This window comes from Mobula hypostoma, chromosome 22 (assembly GCF_963921235.1).
Source record: "Mobula hypostoma chromosome 22, sMobHyp1.1, whole genome shotgun sequence".
Classification (NCBI taxonomy): domain Eukaryota; kingdom Metazoa; phylum Chordata; class Chondrichthyes; order Myliobatiformes; family Myliobatidae; genus Mobula; species Mobula hypostoma.
Window position 1 is genome coordinate 21,341,037 of NC_086118.1, and position 19,670 is coordinate 21,360,706.

The window sequence follows — 19,670 nt, forward strand, 5'->3', positions numbered from 1 at the left end:
GAGGGGAGTGGGAGGGGAACATTTACTGGAAGTGGAAATCGATATTCATGCCATCAGGTTGGAGGCCACTTAAGCAGAATATAAGGTATTTTCTCCTCCACCCTGAGGGTGGCTTCATCTTAGCACAAGAAGAGCCCATGGACCAACAGGTCAAATCCATCAAAGATTCCCACTGTCCAGGCCATAACATTTTCTACAGCTACCATTGGGCAGGAGATATATAGATCTGAAGTGCCATACCACTAGGTTCAAGAACAGCTGCTTCCCTCCAACTTGCCTGTTCTTGAACGCTATAGCTTATAGCAACATGATAACCGCTTTGACCACGTTGCATTAAAATGGATTTTGTTTCTTTTGTTCTTTCTTGCAAGAACTGTGCATAATTTATGATTGAATTATGATTTTTTTGTGAACGTTGTGTGCCTGTGATGATGTTGCAAGAAATTCTTTTTCACTCCACTTGCACATGCATGTACTTGTGCATATAATAAACTCCTCTTTGACCTTGATGCCCGCAGGGAAATGGGCAGCTGTCATTCTTTGGTGGAGACAGTTCATCTGAATGTCACATGTGTGGTGTTCTGACCCATTATTTCCTTCCAGATGCTGCCTGGCCTGCTGAGTTTGATTTATGTTCCAGATTTCAACATCACTGGTCTCTTATGTCCTCAGTCAGCTTTCCATTGATATGACCACGGCTGATGGCTTATGAAACTTTGCCAACAAAGGAGAATCATTTAAACAAGATGTTAAAGGTGCTGTAGCTGAGTGAAAAGTCTGGGTGTATTTCACGGTTCTACTATGGCTAGGCTGGGAGGTCTGGGTGGTGCTGGTCGTGCTGGCTGCTGAGGTGGTTTGCAAACAATGTCGTCCAATGATTTCTGAACACAATACCCAAAACTTGTCTTCCCACAAAACATCTTATCCATTAGCTGTACTCGCACACAAGCACTAAAATTAGATCAAAATTTTAAAAAAACAGCAGACAGTGGGAAGCTAAATGACAATTTAATCTAAAAAAGAAAGTGCTGGAAATACTTTGCAGGTCAGGCTGAATCTGAGGGAAGAGAAACAAAGTTAGTAGTTCAGATCAAAGACCCTTCGTCAGAACTGTGAAGTGAAAGAAAGAAACTTGTTCAGCTGCAGGGAAGGTGAGGTGTCCAACGAGTAAGAACTTAAGTGACCATGGAGACAAAGCTGCAAACATGGTATCTGGTCAATGGGATCAGATTGACAATGAGAATATAGGCAAAAGAATGCAGGAATAACCAAATACAGACCAGGAAGGTACGTAAGGTATGTCTGGCAGGTCAGACTGGGCAAGACCTCCACTTCCAGAGGGAAAATAACAGATTTAACCAATATCACAAATGGATGACTGCTACTTGCAGAGAAATCAAGTTCCTTTAAGTTGTAGAATTCAATATTAAGTCCAGAAAGTTGCAACATGCTCAAAGAGAAGGTGAGGTACTGTCCTCCTTCCCCGAGCCACACCAATCAGGGGTTTGGTAGGGTCAAGCAGAGCGGACTCATTCGTTCACTCACTGAGTCAGTGAGACAGACGTACCACGCCTCCTTGCTCTCCCATTGCAGCTGTTTCTATGATCCTCTTCCATACACTGTTTTTGTTCATTTCTCACTCGCAAACAGTTCTGGTTATGAGCAGTGCTCAGGAACAGAGCGCTCAGAAAGGTGGCATCCACTGTTAAGGACACCCTTCACCCAGATGATGCCCTCTTCTCATTGTTACCATCAGGATGGAGGTACAGAAGCCTGAAGACACACACTTAATGATTCAGGAACAGCTTCTTCCCCTCTGCCACCCAAATCCTGAAAGGACATTGAACCCATGAACACTACCTCACTTTTTTTAGTATTTATTCACAATTTCTAATTTAACTATTCAATATACATATATATATACTTACTGTAACTGATTAATTTATTTTTCTATATTATCATGTATTGCATTGTACTGCTGCCGCTAAGCTAACAAATTTCATGAGATACTGTATGCCGGTGACATTAACCTTAATTTTGATTCCGACTCTTTCACTACCTGGTGACTTCCTGTAGCAGCACAATCGTAAGCTGTTGTTTCTAGCAACTCTGGCTTTGGACAGAGTAGCTTTAATGTTTAACTACTTTTTCAAAAATAATAAAATGTTTGTTTGGAGAGAAAATCAAGATTCAATATCTGTAGAGCACAGACCGTTTTCATATCTACTCGAAACATTTCAGCTGAGCTGGGGTCTTTGCTAGTTCAGGTGTCTGCTGGGGACCAGTACTAGCTTTGTTGGATATATAATGTTAATGCTGAGAGTCTCCCTGTCATCCATTGGAGACATTTATCAGGAGCACTGCACAGGCAGGGCCTTTAGTATTATTAAGGATCCCAGCCACCCATGCAGCGTCCTCTCTGGCTTTCTACCATCAAGCAGGAGACTACAACGTATAAAAACTAGAACCGTTAGAGTGAGAAAGTTTCTTCTCCCAGGCTATCAGGCTTCTGAACTCCCTGCCATATTATATTGGAAGTGTCACTGGTTCATCTGTTCCCTACCTTATAATATTTAATATTAATATTAATATTCTTTACTCAGAGAGTGGTAGCTGTGTGGAACGAGCTTCCAGCAGAAGTGGTTGAGGCAGGTTCGGTGTTGTCGTTTAAAGTTAAATTGCACAACTATATGGACAGGAAAGGAATGGAGGGTTATGGGCTGAGTGCAGGTCGGTGGGACTAGGTGAGAGTATGAGTTCAGCATGGACTAGAAGGACTGAGATGGCCTTTTTCCGTGCTGTAATTGTTATATGGTTATTAATGCACTTAAGTTTGCTATTCATGTGTGATTCATCTGTAGATTTTATCCTTCATAAGTTATCATTATGTGTGTTACGTGTACTACTGTGCTTTACACCCTGGATCTAAGAAACTTTGTCATTTGTTGCTTCCCCAAGTCATCTGTTAAAGGTGACTAATCTTTAGCCTGTGGAAATTCATTTAGATACAAATACATTCCAGTGAATAATTATTGCAGGAATGAACTCCCTCTCTTGCTGAAAGCCTAATTGACCTTCCAGAAGCATTTATCAGCCATGGTCTCTCACGAAAGGGCTAGGTTTGAATCATCAGATCTTAATAATTCTGTCAAGCTGATCTACTGTATGTCAAACCCACAGACTTTCAAAGGAAACAGCTCCAACTGGTGAAAGGATGACGAACTCTTACTCAAGACCTGAAAAGCAACCAAGTGCTTGCCAAGCATTTTCCTGCAGAGGCCATCCTGAGGCAGAGAAGATGTCCTCTTTCCAAAAAGGCCTGATAAATAAAACAAACTGGTTTTGATGTCTGTTGTCAGCCATTTCCTTCTGCCAGGGCAACATGCATCAGAATAAGATGTTTCTTCTCCTTTCCAAACTTAATCCAAGATGCAACTGCCTCCACGCTGAGGAGAAGTTCATTCTTGCCAAGTCCCTTGCCAGCAGTAATTGAAATGAACTATCTATGCACCACAAACAATGGATTTATTCCTCTGCACCATGAGAACACTCTTCACTTACTAATGACATACTGACAAAGGAATGACTTCGTTAGCATTTTGACTTCTTCACCAGTTATGCCAAGAGACTCATAAAAAGGCTAAGAATGCTTACATCCTCCAAAATCAACCTCTGCCAACTAAATTAGTAATTTTCAATATAATTTTTGATACCCTTACCTGTTTTGTAACACGCAACTAAAATACAGTGGCATAGCTATCATTTCTCTGCTCAACCTGACACGACACGATCAAGTGAGCGGAACACCGTTAAAAAAAGAAATGGGACCATTTGGAATATTCTGGAGAAAGTTCCTGCATTTCCAATAGGTCAGCGGGAAAGGCAAGACACAAGCTTTACAATGGTGGGAATGGTGGACAGCTTACTGTGAAGAACCTCCCAGGCACAGGCCCAATTCCAGCAAGCAGTGAATAGTGAATGTTATTATGAGCTTTCTTTCTGATGCTGAGTGAGCAGTGTATTTTATAGAAGTGGACACTTTTGGAGCCACAGGAGTTCCTCTGCCTGTTACCTATGCTACAACAAGGGTTCCCAACCTGGGGTCTTTAGACCCCTTGCTTAATGGTATTGGTCCATGGTATTACAAAGGTTGGGATCTCCTGTGCTACAACCAGATCTATGAAGTCCTTCACCAAAGTCCATTGCCTACGTGCTAGATGTTTGTGTGGACGGAGACCAACATATTCAACTGCCCAATGATTACAGGGCATCTGGTCGCCAATGGGCAGCCCCTGATGGAGCAACAGGCCACACCGTGTTTCCTACTCACCTGCAGTTCTGTAGAGGGCCACCAGTCAGCTGCTAGGGTGTGTGCCTGAGGTCAGCTTGGTGGGAGTATGAACAAGCTGGCGATCATTTGCCAGCTTACTTCAGCTCTCGCTCTGCTCTTGGTGCCCGAACCATAGTTCAGGGCAAGTACTCTTCTGTCTTATATTTGCATGATATTGTCTGGCAGCCACTCACTCAACCACTGTACAACCCACTCTTGGTACTTCCAGGCACCATGCAGGCGACCTGACGACATAATAAAATCAACATACATCAAAGTTGCTGGTGAACGCAGCAGGCCAAGCAGCATCTATAGGAAGAGGCGCGGTCGACGTTTCAGGCCGAGACCCTTCGTCAGGACTAACTGAAGGAAGAGTGAGTAAGGGATTTGAAAGCTGAAGGGGGAGGGGGAGATGCAAAATGATAGGAGAAGACAGGAGGGGGAAGGATAGAGCCGAGAGCTGGACAGGTGATAGGCAAAAGGGGATACGAGAGGATCATGGGACAGGAGGTCCGTGAAGAAAGACAAGGGGGGGGGGTGACCCAGAGGATGGGCAAGAGGTATATTCAGAGGGACAGAGGGAGAAAAAGGAGAGTGAGAGAAAGAATGTGTGCATAAAAATGAGTAACAGATGGGGTACGAGGGGGAGGTGGGGCCTTAGCGGAAGTTAGAGAAGTCGATGTTCATGCCATCAGGTTGGAGGCTACCCAGACGGAATATAAGGTGTTGTTCCTCCAACCTGAGTGTGGCTTCATCTTTACAGTAGAGGAGGCCGTGGATAGACATGTCAGAATGGGAATGGGATGTGGAATTAAAATGTGTGGCCACTGGGAGATCCTGCTTTCTCTGGCGGACAGAGCGTAGATGTTCAGCAAAGCGGTCTCCCAGTCTGCGTCGGGTCTCACCAATATATAAAAGGCCACATCGGGAGCACCGGACGCAGTATATCACCCCAGTCGACTCACAGGTGAAGTGATGCCTCACCTGGAAGGACTGTTTGGGGCCCTGAATGGTGGTAAGGGAGGAAGTGTAAGGGCATGTGTAGCACTTGTTCCGCTTACACGGATAAGTGCCAGGAGGGAGATCAGTGGGGAGGAATGGGGGGACGAATGGACAAGGGAGTTGTGTAGGGAGCGATCCCTGCGGAATGTGGGGGGGGGGAGGGAAAGATGTGCTTAGTGGTGAGATCCCGTTGGAGGTGGCGGAAGTTACGGAGAATAATATGTTGGACCCGGAGGCTGGTGGGGTGGTAGGTGAGGACCAGGGGAACCCTATTCCTAGTGGGGTGGTGGGAGGATGGAGTGAGAGCAGATGTATGTGAAATGGGGGAGATGCGTTTAAGAGCAGAGTTGATAGTGGAGGAAGGGAAGCCCCTTTCTTTAAAAAATGAAGACATCTCCCTCGTCCTAGAATGAAAAGCCTCATCCTGAGAGCAGATGCGGCAGAGACGGAGGAATTGCGAGAAGGGGATGGCGTTTTTGCAAGAGACAGGGTGAGAAGAGGAATAGTCCAGATAGCTGTGAGAGTCAGTAGGCTTATAGTAGACATCAGTGGATAAGCTGTCTCCAGAGACAGAGACAGAAAGATCTAGAAAGGGGAGGGAGGTGGTCGGAAATGGACCAGGTAAACTTGAGGGCAGGGTGAAAGTTGGAGGCAAAGTTAATAAAGTCAACGAGTTCTGCATGCGTGCAGGAAGCAGCGCCAATGCAGTCGTCGATGTAGCGAAGGAAAAGTGGGGGACAGATACCAGAATAGGCACGGAACATAGATTGTTCCACAAACCCAACAAAAAGGCAGGCATAGCTAGGACCCATACGGGTGCCCATAGCTACACCTTTAGTTTGGAGGAAATGGGAGGAGCAAAAGGAGAAATTATTAAGAGTAAGGACTAATTCCGCTAGACGGAGCAGAGTGGTGGTAGAGGGGAACTGATTAGGTCTGGAATCCAAAAAGAAGCGTAGAGCTTTGAGACCTTCCTGATGGGGGATGGAAGTATATAAGGACTGGACATCCATGGTGAAAATAAAGCGGTGGGGGCCAGGGAACTTAAAATCATCGAAAAGTTTAAGAGCGTGAGAAGTGTCACGAACATAGGTCGGAAGGGATTGAACAAGGGGTGATAAAACAGTGTCGAGGTATAATAAAATATAATAATAAAATGCCTGGTCTAAGCAGTGAATAGTAGTTAATGTCATTGTGCTTCAATTGCTTCTACTCTTTCATGCAAAAGGCACATCTGTTTTGTGGTTCACAGAGGGCAGACAACGAACCACCAATAATGAAAGGGCCTGGCACATTCAGATAGAGCTTTTGGCCTTAGTTTCCAACCCTACTGGGCCCAAATTTCAAAGTACAGGTTTCCCCCGCCATCCGAAGGTAAAGCATTCCTATGAAACAGTTCATAAGCCGAAATGTCGTAAAGCGAAGAAGCAATTACCATTTATTTATATGGGAAAATTTTGTGAGTGTTCGCAGACCCAAAAATAACCTACCAAATCATGCCAAATAACGCATAAAACCTAAAATAACAGTAACATATAGTAAAAGCAGGAATGATATGATAAATACACAGCCTATATAAAGTAGAAATACTTTTCCACAATCATTACTGATCTGTTCTCTGTAGCGAAAATCTCACGCAAGCACCGTTGGCAGAAAATCTCACGCAAGTGCTGTTGGCAAAAACACGGCGCAAGGCTCCAGTAACCTTTAAGCTATGAAGCTGCCAAATCATACCAAATAACACGTAAAAATACACAGCCGATATAAAGTAGAAATAATGTATGTACAGTGTAGTGTCACTTACCGGAATCGGGAAGACAGCGCCGAGCACACTGATGATGGTGTGTTAGACTGAGTCGTCGCAGGTTGGGTGGTGCAGTGGCCCCCACCCTCCAGACCACTGAGCGATACATTGCCGTGAAGCATGCACGGGTGCAGCGGTAGCTGGGAGGCATCCAGCACATCTTTAAGAAAAAAGCCGAAACAAACATGCTAATTAATTAGGTGCCAATTACGTGCCCAGATCAGTGCCGATTTCCGATTGTGTCATCTCTGATCTCGGCTGACAATTACGTGTCGGGCGGCACCTAATTAATTAGCATGTTTATTTCTGCTTTTTTCTTAAAGATGTGCTGTGTGCCTCCCGGCTACCGTTGCATTCTCCATGAATCGGTATCTGTCCGTGGCCTGGGGGTTGTAGTGGTGGGACACTGGGGTGTCATCTCGTCGTCTGTTTCCATTAGAGCAGGCAGCTCATCTTCTCCTATGACTGCTCGCCTGGATGTCGAAGGTCGAGGTTCGTCATCTGCTGTGGCTGATGTGGAAGGCTTGCTTGACGGCTGAGCCTCGTGCATTTTTGTATCACACAGTTCTTTGTAAGGAGTCAAACCATCCTGAAAATATCCCCTAAATTGACGTACCCTTTCAAAATTGAAGTCGTAGTTTATCATTACTCATTCGGTTTCAACTGTTATCCTTTTTTCTTCCAATTGCATCAGCTCTTCATCTGTCAGATCTTGGTCATGAGATGCCAAAACCTCTTCAACATCATGTTCGTCAGTTTCCACAAGCCAAACTCACTTTGTCCTTACTTCGTTCACCACGATCAAAACGCTTAATTATGTCTAGTTTTACGCTAAGTGTAACACCCTTACGAGCTCTTTTAGGCTTTTCCGATACCATAGAACTCATCTTGCTAACGGCTGCTCACAGGCACGTGTTAAAGCAATGCAGTTCCGAATCTGGGGGAGAGCAGCTGCTCGGGGTGCGCACTGCCTTTTATCGCGCGCTGCTTTTTTTCGTAACAGTGAAAACACCTTCTGAAAGTGAAAACAGGGTACTAATGTAGGTCTTTCGTAACAGTGAGGTTTCGTAAAGCAAACGTTCGAAAAGCGGGGGGCACATGTACATTTATTCTCAAAGGATGTATACATTATACAACCTTGAGATTTGTCTCCTTAAAGGTAGTCGCAAAACAAAGAAACCCAAAAGAATACATTTAAAAAAAGACTGTCAAACACTTAATGTATAGAGAAGAAAAAACAAATTGTGCAGACAGTAACAGTAAGCAAATAGCATTTAGAACTGGAGTTTTACCAAAGTGAGTCCACAGACACGAAGCCAGGCATCACTGCAGCTGGAGTAGGCTGCAGTTTCAGTTCAGTGCAGAGCAGACACGAAGCCATGCATCACCGAAACAGGAGCAGGCCACAGCGTAAAGCAGAGCCGAGAAAACATCGAGGAGCAGCGAGCAGAACCAGCCTTGTCATTCACCTCCAGTCCTGAACCCTGACCTCTTCAATCTGGCCTGGTGCATAAATCGATCAAACCTCGGGTCTTTCCTCACTCTTGAGGACAGGCCAGGCTCAGCCTCAACTCTACTTCGCACCTGCTCACCTTGACTCTGCCTTGCCACTGTTTGCGATAATCGTTTGCCAGAAAAAGTGTTCTCATAAAGTATTTAGTTCTTTCCTTTGTTTTGTTTACTGCTGACAAGTGGGTGCTGGGCTTTACCAGCACCATCTTAAACTGGAATTGAAGTAGAAGAAATGCCAAACACTACAGCCTGAAGGTAATAATAGACAACTGCAGCACTAATCAGAGAAACTAACTTCTTTGAATTCTCAAAATTTTGCCAGATATCCTAATCAATAGATAAGTTAGACGACAGAGTGGAGTTAATAACAGAGACCCTTTGTATCCATCATCGCCAAAATCACTTTATACATATCATTGACGAGGTGAGGGGTCACGGATGCATAAGGTTGCTAGTTTGATGTGATACTAAATATGATTGCTTTAATATTGCTCCTGCAACTTCTCTACACCCTGCTAAAAAGGGAGGAAAAAAGGTGAGAGAAAGAGGGCAGGCAATTAAAATGGTGAAGCAAGCTGCAGACACATCTCAAGACATAGATCACCAAGGTAACTGGTCACCTGACAAAATATATGCCATTGCCAATGGGCTAAAACAGGTTGTTGCATATTTATTCAACAATTTATGGGAAGTGAATATGGTTGCATAACATGGAGTTTTGATGGGATAATGCTATCTAGGCTCTGATATTTAAAATGAATGCAGGAGTTCAATTTCTTTGAAGTTTTCCTTTACAATGCCTATTAACTATTGGTAGAGAAAGGAGACCAAGAATGACATAAAATAGATGAGCTGCTCTGTGGGGTTTCTGGTTCCCTCAGTCCTGGTTTGGAATAGCTCCATTCTCACATGATTATTAAAAACCAGATTATCTGAGAGGAGATTAACTCGTGCAGAGGAATGAAACACCTATCATAAAGCTCTCTGGTCATAAACTGAATTTGACACATCACACTGCATCATAACTAAGAACTAGTTCAAAATCCAGTCCAGTTTAGACTCAAATTAATTTGTAGATTCGAGCACAGAAAAAGAATATCTTCAGTAAAATATTCTTATCTCTACACATAAGTGTAGCATGTTTGACTGGATTCTTCTTCTAATTTACCAGACTTGGAGCCAACTGAATTATATTCTGCACACAAATCTACCTTCATACTAATATGCTAAATCACCAAATTGATAAGTAGAATTATGATTGACAACATCTTGTGTGAGGACAAAAGCTTCCTTAATTCAAGATGATGGCATCAGGTTAGACAAGTACAAATCCAAATTTGGCACCCAAGAAATGTGGTTTAGTCACATTACTTCTGTTATGCTTCAAAAACAGCTCCAGGAAACTAGAATAATAAGAAAAAGGAGAACAGCTTCATCTTGGTTCCCATTAGTATATGGAGTTGTAACAGTTTCTTACAGACCTCTTGCATAATATAACTAAAGTAACAGAATAGTGTCCATCCTACCTGAGTAACCAGTTGCTCCTGAGTCAGGCTATTAATCCAACGTGTGTATCGTTCAGTTGAACCCTCTGGTTCCCTCTTAACTTGACAGCCGAGTATCTAGGGTAGAAAAATACAATATACCCAGGGTATTTTTATTAAAAACAAACAAAACCAACAAGAGGTAAAATAACGAAAATATACTGAGGGAACCTGAAATTTAATCTTTGCCACTGAAGAGAACAGAATCGGTTTTCTTATATTGTCTGTCCTGTATGGATGGGTAGACATTTCTTCCATTAAACACTAGGAAGACCAAAGGTTCAGTCACAACCTCAGTCTTGAGTTCCAGTGCATCAGCTCTATCCCAATTCCAGGTCCTACATTTAACCGGGCCAGTCACAGCTGTGGTGCCCCACCTGACCTTGAGATGAGCTGACCAGAGATCTGCCCCACGACCAGTATTGTGTTTTTTTTTAGTTTAGTTGATTAATTCTGTTTAGATTAGTTTTTTTGGGAGTGTTTATAATGTTTTTTCCTTTTTCATGGTTTTGTTTAGATATTTTTCTTTGTATACATTGTTCATTTGTATCCTATATGATTGGGAGTTTCATCATTTATGTGTTAACTGGCTTTATAATCACTTATGTTAATTATAACAATGTATTCCCAATAACTTTGTATCATTACCATGTTATGTTTATTTTTATGAAACTAATAAAAAGATTGAAAAAGAAAGAAAGAAGAAAGTATTGTGTTTTTCCATTTCCTGAAAGTGGAACATGGGCTCCTGAAAGCGCTCAACCCTGCCTTTGTTAGACTTGCCAATTACAATGTTGCTCTGACAAGCGGAACATCATCCACTCCCCTACCCTCCCCATCCCACATTTATATACCCAAGTCTCTGTCGCCTATATTCCAGCTTAATCTCAAACCAGCACTCCCATGAGAACAATCGTAGACTGACAATGCATTAAATTTAAAGTTTGTTTTCTTGATTGTTAACCTCTCCATGTCCGGTCCCTTCACACCACCATTATCTCTAACAGGATAAAGCACCCAGATTGTCTGTATCTCTGAAATTTGTATTGTTAGTAAATCCCCAATTTTAATTGTTCTTTTGGTAACGCTTCGTTTTCAGTCATCTGGATTCAGGAACATATTCTCCAGCTCCAATTCACACCCTTCTTTGCAGAAACTGTGGTTAAGATACTTGCTGGATCGTTGACACGACACTCGACAGAAGAGCAGGTATTTTCGAATCGGGTAATCCAGTGTGCATAGACTGTACCACATACCTCCCAAAAATATACACAGCTGAAACTGACATGCTGTATACAGACCGAAAAGTAATCAGTGCAAAAGTAGTTAGAAACCAATTTTATCAAATGAAGTGAACCATTTCGATCCCATTTTTAAGAGTTGTTTTTACTTGGCCTCGTGATTGATCTTATTACTAAAATACAGACTCTGAACAGAAATAAAATCTGTAACAAGGTGGAATCATTCAGCTTCTGATTTTTTACGTCAGAAGTGAACACTTAAGAGTTCAGAATATATTCAATAATATGAAGCCAAAAACAAACTGCAGAAGGAACTCAACAGGTCAAACATCATCAATCAGAGGAGAGAAACTGCATCAAGCTTAGAGTGGAGAGGAAGTATAGATTATATAAAGAGGAGAAGGGGAGGGTGACATCGTGGTGGTAGAGTCTAGGTGGACCAAGGAGGGGTCTCATATATCCATATCCCTCTTTACACTGGCCATCTTCCCTCACCACTTTCATTCCTGATGCAGATCTCAACCTGGAATGTTGACAATTCCTTCCCCCTCCAAAACCCAGATACTGCTTGCCCAGAAAAGTCCCTCCAGTAGACTGGTTTATTTTTGCTCTGACCTCTAGCATCTGCAACCTCTTATGTCTTCAATAATATGATCTTTACAGTTAATTGGACAGTGTTCAATATGGCACAAAAGGCCCTTTAGGAGACCAGAGAGTCAAAACAGGATCCTACCAAATTCAAAAATAAAACTGACAAAAATACTGTATGATCAGGAAGAAAGGTTCAACGTTAATAATAATGGATCTTTCTGATGAGGACAAAACTGCTTTTAATAAGTGGATCCAGATTAAAGTGTATCAATGGTATGACAGTGTCATATTCTATACTTGATTTGGTGAGACTGTGCAAAAAAATCAATATTTTGCTTTATCAGAAGCCCTGGTAAGTTCAATAAGAAAATAAGGTAATTTTATGAAGTGGTTGCAGTTAGCTTTTACTTGCATCTTGACTTAATTATAAATGACATATTTTTCTTCAGAATAATAAATATTTTGGGGAAATTTCAACATCTTTTCTTGGTATGGGGTTAGAAGGACTGCTGAAGATATTCTTAACCTCTTTTGTATAATATCCTCTTTGTTAAAGGACGACTTCCAATGCAACAAACATTTTTTTAAGGCAAATTCTTCAGACAGGTCTTCGTTAACAATGTCTAAAGAAACTAGCACTGGAATTCAAAACTATAACATCAAAACTGTGCATCAGCAATTACTGGCCACTTCCCAGCAAATATTTAAGGTTGTGAGGTTAATGCACCAAGACTGATGCTAAAATGTTTTGTGAATGCCACCACTTGGAATTCTATCCTGTTGCCACAGCAGGCTGACTAAAGTGTCATTTGACCTGGTGATCATGTCACTACTCTGCTCCTAGCTTATATGGTTATTTGCTGTTAGTCATTGTTCCATTACCGTCTTCCTTTTTCTGCAGTTCCACGGTTAAGACATTGTGTTATAATGGTACAAATCACGCTGAAATACACATTATTCACTGCTAGAGACACATACTATGTGTTGCTGAGGGTCCTCATTAATACACCGTGTTTGACAATTTTTAAAAAAAAATTCTGTCAATCATTACAGTTTTTTTAGTTTAACCTGTGCAGCCATTAAAGTGTAGCAAAAAAAAACACCTACCACTACCAAATACACTACTCATCTGACCCAACGAAAGCCAGTATAGACAGTGCTCTGATTAAATGGCAGCTTTGGAGGACCACATTAAGAACATATCACCCACATACTGGGAAAACAAACCTTCACTGCGAAGACAATTTTAGTGATGTGGTAACAGATGGCAGGGTGAGATGTAGCACATTCTCAAATGAACCCTGAAGGAAACAACTAGAAACCTATCTTGGAAAAGCTATGCAGAAGGTATTAAACCATAACTGCTGACAACACCACACCAGCAGAGCAAGTGCACGGATGCAATCTAAATAGATAAAATGCTAGACTTGAACATCAGAAAGGACTCCAGTTTTCAGAAAGTTATTGAAGCTGAATCCTCTGAACACTCCCTCTATGGCAAGTACCTCCCTTCTTAGGTAAAAAAACTAAAATTCCTGGTGGAAGATTTCACTAAGAACCTTTGCAATAAGATTTCCTTACTCTTCTATTCAAACCCACATCTTAAACATTAAGACCATAAGACATAGTGGCAGAATTAGGCCACTCAGTCTATTCAGACTGCTCCATGTTTGATCACAGCGGATTTATTTTTCCAATTTAACCCCATTCTCCTGCCTTCTCCCCATCACCTTTGACACCCTTACTAATCAAGAACCTATCAACCTCCACTTTAAATATATGACTTGGTCTACACAGCCGTTTGTGGCAACGAATTCCGTAGATTGGCCACCCTACTCCGAAAGAAATTCCACATCTATGAGGGACACCTTTGTGCCTTCACTGGAAACATCCTGTCCAAGTTCACTCTTTTTAAGCCCAATGAGAATCTCTTACCCCCCCCCCCCCACAAAAATTCCAGCAAGTACAGGTCCAGAGCCATCAAACGGTTCTCATACATTAATCATTTCATCCACAGGATCATTATCATAAACCTCTGGATCTTCTCCAACACCAGCACAAACTTCATTCATATGGGGCCCAAAGCTGCTCACAATCTTCCGAATGTAGTCAGATCTTTTAAACTCTCCATTATCTATATATATTTTATATAGTTTGTGTGTGACTATGTTTTTTCTCATTATATTGAATGTGCTGTGTATGTTTTGCACCGTGGCCCCAGAGGAAAGCTGTTTCGTTTGACTGTATTCATGTATGGTTGAATGATAATTAAACTTGAATTTGATTTGAGTAATATTAACATACTGTTTGCTGCACCCGCCTGTTAGTCTTCAGTGACTTGTATACTGCCACAAGTCCCTTTAAAATATCAAGACTGCCCTATCTTTCACCATTTAATAAATACTCTACTATGCTCTTATGTGCATTAATTGCTATGTACTGACTGGTCACTTTCAGACTACAGATCTCCTTTTCCTGATAACAAGGTCAGAGGTAAAAATCTCCTTGCATCCGAGACAGTGATGGTCTTGTTAGTCTAAAACAAGACCACCAACACACTTCGCAAGCTGCGTACTATCTATGCATCTGTATGTTCAACACACAGTGCCAAGTCCATGGTCACTCTTTTCATAATAACTGTCACTATTTCTCTTTCCCTCCTCCATAATCTTTCATTAAATATGAACAGATCTCCTGATCAAATTCCACCAGTTAATTTACCAAGTGTCCATTTTCTGTCCATCTTGTTCACAAAGCCAACATTGTGTGTGCAGTAGGGTTTGCATTAATAGCACTGAAACATAATTTAAAACATGTTTGAAAGAATCAGGGGTCAGCATGCAGAAGAGAGATATGTATATTTATACTTTGTTTTCCTGCAAACGACTCTTTTAAATGTGCCAAAATAAATAGGTCGTGGTCTCTGTGACGGCTCCGTGCATCCTTGCCTGAGGCATTCATGCTTATATTCAGCTTCAAGTAAAGCTAAAGGTTTGAAATTAATCTCCAACTTTGCTTAAAACAGCAGAGAGAGAAAAAAAATGACCAGTGCCTACACGATTGGATAGTGTTAAGGGTTTTGCAAGTAGGATTTAGATTTCCATTCTATTCACTCTGAAAGTGTCCAAGAATATTTTAGGTGAACTATTGTGATAATAGAGGCAAAATTATTTGACATTGATATTACAAACGTTTGTACTAGCAAATTCAGAACTCCAGATATGAACACTGCTGGGTGGCACATGCAGAATAACAAACATCCCTTTACCTCATACAGTGGCGGGTTCATTACATTGGAGTGTTGCTATAAAGGTGCACATTCATTTATTTAAGGATCACAGGTGAAGAACACAAGGACATTTAAAGTTCTTTATGCAGGCTCCCATGAAATATAAAATGGCAAAAATCCATAAGAAGGGGAAAAGCATTTCAACTTTCAAAATAAAATGTCAATCATTCAAAGAAAACAACTATGTAATGAGATTTTCTTATTAGCAAAATGCAGAAATAACAGTTACTTATAAATTACCAAACACCATAATATGAAGAATGCAGAACTTTCAAACATGCTTTTACCACTTAAGGCATATTCAGAATGTACATCTAAATCTGATGATGTCAGGAACACTTGCATCTCTTTTCGATCAACAGATTCCAAAATGTAAACCTATCAATTGGAAATCCCAATATTTTAATGCTCAGCTGTAAATATGGGGATTACAGTGAACTTTCTACCTCATCATTCTTCAATGCAATAAAATACCTAGAGGGTTCACAAGAGCATTACCAGGTTCTGATACAATTACATATGAAAGTGTCAAGACAAAATCCTGGTTTGAAAGTGTTTAAAGAGCATATCTTAAAAAGTAAGTAAGAGAGTGAAAGGAGCAGAGAAGCAGGAGCGGAACACCAAACTTCATGGCCCAGATAATGACGCCACAGCTGCCAGTGGGTGGACACTAGAACAAGAGAATTTACAGATCCTGGAGAAGATCTGATTACTGTCCTTCACACAACTGAAGGCGCTGCAAGTAATTTATCACCTGTTTTCCTCTTTCAAGATTCACTGATCAAGACATTTTTTTTAAAAAAATCACCATTTTTCCCTTGAAGTCTGCTTGCTACCTAGATCTGACCTTGCTGAATAAACAGGAGTCCTTTTCACTGCAACACAATCTACTGCCTGACATGCTGATTTCATGCAACCTCCAACCCCCACAAGAGATTTCTATTTTTGTTACGACCATGCAGTATCTACCGATCAATGTCCACAAAGTTTTTCTTCAGAATCCACTGAATAATTTGAACCGAAAGCTTCCATAATCAGATTGCCAAATTATGGCTGAATGTTGGTTGTAGTCCAGCAGCCACATTCTGCATTTTGGCCATACAAGATTATTTTTTTCCCCTTCGCTTCTCTGTCCCTCCTCTCCTCTGCACCTTTGTTAGACAGATTAGCTGTCATTAACACACTCCCCCTCCCCCTCCCACTTTCAAATCTCTTACTAGCTCTTCCTTCAGTTAGTCCTGACGAAGGGTCTCGTCCTGAAACGTCAACTGTACCTCTTCCTAGAGATGCTGCCTGGCCTGCTGCGTTCACCAGCAACCTTGATGTGTGTTGCTTGAATTTCCAGCACCTGCAGAATTCCTCGTGTTTGCGTCTGTAAGAGTTTGTAGGTTCAACTTTAACTCCAAACACTTGTACCCAAAAATTTTAAACTGAGAATCCAGAGCTGCTCACAAAAGGAATGTGAAATTGTTGAGGATGGAATCATTTGGATGTCTCACTAAACCTTCACTCTCAGGTGGACACAATAGACCCTGTTGAAGTGTATGACAAAGAGGGCACACGAAATGCTGGAGGAACTCAGTAAGTTAGGCAGCATCTATAGAGGAGAATAAACAGGCCAAGACCTTTCAAAAGGGCTCATCGACACTTTGTTGCTCAAGATTTCTAGCAGCTGCAGAAATTCTTCTGCTTATAAGCCTATAAGACATGGAAGCAGAACCAGACTATTCGATTGTGGCTGATTTATTTTCTCCCTCAACTCCATTCTCCTGCCTTCTCCACATACTCTTTACATTCGTACTGACGTTGAACCTATCAACCTCCACTTTAAGTATATCCAGTGACTTGACTTCCAGGGCCATCTGTGGCAATTAATTCCACAAATTCACCACTCTCTAGCTAAAGAAACTCTACTTTATCTCAAGTTCCTTCTATCCTGAAGCTGTACCATTTCTACCGAGATTCTCCCACTATTGGAAACATCCTCTCCGTGTCTAGGCCTTTCAATATTCAGTACACGTCAATGAGATTCCCTCAACCCTCAGCACCAATTATGTGGACGGGAATATGCGCACCATCCCCTTTCTGAAGTCAATGACCAGTTCTTTTTGGGAGTAAAATTGGAAGAAGATAGTCTTAGGCTACAAGGTGATATTGATGTGATGGTGAAACAGGCCAAAAAATGGCAGATGGAGTTTAACTCTGATAAATGTATGGTGATTCTCTTTGGGAGTACCAATGTGGCTTGGGCCTGCACCATAAATGGCCAGGTGTTAAGATGCATTGAGGAACCGATGTCCAAAGATCCTTGAAGGTGGTAATCAAGGCTTCTGAGCACAGATGTAGGAAGGGTATACTCCAATTTTATGAAGTGTTGGTCAGACCTCAGCCAGAGTGCCAAGTGCAGTTCAGACCACCACTCTACCGAAAAGCTGTGACAGAAAGCAAGGAGATTCACCAGGTTGCCGCATTTTAATTATGAGGAGAGACTTAACGGGTCAAATTTGTTCACTACCTCAGTGTACTATGCACAGCATGGTCTGCCTGGATGGCACACAAATAAGAAGTTTTCCCACTCTATCTCGGTAGACTTGACAAATAATAAACCAATTGCACTCCAGATCCGAGGGGAACTTTCCTCACACAGACAGCGCCGATTTCCTGGAGTGCACTGCCTGAGCAGGGTGGAAGCAAGGTCACTAACAGCACTTGAGGTGTCACAATGAGCACATGAATGACAGAGGCAATGAAGGCTAAGGGCCAAGTGCTGGAAGATGTTGGTTAGAGTGGACATAGGTATAATTCAGACCTTGGATAGTGGGTGAAATAGCCTGTCTCCATGTTGTTGACTCTCTACAAAGAAACCTCCAGAAATAAAACAAACCAGAATATGAATCTATAATGCAATATTTTCCAAGACATGCTTGGGGTGGGAAACACGTGCAGTCCACAGGTGACATGGTTATCAGCAGCTTGGAAACAATTAAAAAAAACACAAATGTCCTTTTAAAAATATCTTTGAAAACATTATAATTAGTAGGATGCATCCTCTTCCCAAGTTTAACTTGAAGGATCAAAACTGAATCACGAAATGCAGCTCATGTTGTAACATGTAATCAGAATGATTGTTGCTTGTATTAGCAACTATGATGTATTACAACTATTGTGAAATCTATTTACTTAAAGTGAATGTGAATGAACATTAATTACCAATTTAATTGCAAAGAACAAGTTATTTTGCCTAACACCATTCAATGCAATCAGCCACAAATTCAGTGAAACCTCAAGAATATATTAATAAAAAATCAAGACTTCCCTATACACAGACATCACATCTTATTTCAGTTTGTGAGATTTACACCATTTTGGAATAGTTCAACTTTTAAAAAAGTTAGCAAGACAATCATTGCTCCTGATTGCATCTCCAAATAGCACTCAGTTTTCCATATATTTGGTTCATCAATGGCATGAACTGTGGCAAATCCTGAATAAAAAGGGAAAAGAAATCCAGGGTCTGAATTACACCAATTTCTCTCTTTTCTCTGTCTCTCTCTCTCCCTCTCCCCCCCCCCCCCAACTGCTTCTGATCTCCAGTGGGAAGTATTCTCTCGCTTTGTAGCCCTTCTAAGTCAGGTCAAATAATGCATGTTTGGTGTTAATTATAGCAACATTCAGTATTCAGTGGGAAGCAAACTCATCTCTATGAAGGATTCACACTCCAGAGATCAATGACTAAATATCCTATTGGCATTCCTCTACAGCACTGTAAGGAACTACAGTGTTCGCCTTCTTCCCCACAATAATCAAACTTAGGAATCAGATTTCAGATTTAGTTTTATCAATCACCTCTTTCATATCCTCTTCCAGGTGCTGCTAGTGCTTGAACCCTTACTTCTTCCGTTCTTGTCAATATAGTGTTTATTTTTGCACTGATTCAGTTTGCATTATACTTCACACCATTCTGTTGCTTTGTTTGCTGTACTTACTGTATTTGTTACTGCTGTGTATACTTTCCACTGTGAGCATCACACAACCAATGAACTTCATTGGTGTATATGCCAATACACCTTCTTATTCTGGCATCTTACCCCTTTCTTTCCAGTCCTAAAGAAAGGTCTCGGCCCAAAATGCCAACTGTTTATTCATTTCCACAGATGCTGCCTGACCTGCTGAGTTCCTCCAGCATTTTGTGTGTGTTGCTTTGGATATCCAGCATGTGCAAAATTTCTCCTGTACAGTGTCTGACAATAAACTAATCTGAATCTGAGGTGGTGTCAGGAATCAAGGTCCCATTTGTCTCCTCAAATAAAAGATCCCATGCACTATTCCAAAATAAAAGTTACCAGTGGTATCCACA

General features: G+C 41.5%; 1 protein-coding gene across 1 annotated transcript in view; it reads right to left on the reverse strand.

Moving 5' to 3' along the window:
* The window catches only part of b3gntl1 (UDP-GlcNAc:betaGal beta-1,3-N-acetylglucosaminyltransferase-like 1), a 374,862-nt gene that overhangs the window by 300,959 nt on the left and 54,233 nt on the right, over positions 1-19,670 (reverse strand). Inside the window, exon 6 of the mRNA XM_063030766.1 lies at positions 10,175-10,270. Within this exon, the coding sequence (XP_062886836.1) occupies positions 10,175-10,270 (96 nt within the window). The remainder of the gene's footprint in view (positions 1-10,174; positions 10,271-19,670) is intronic.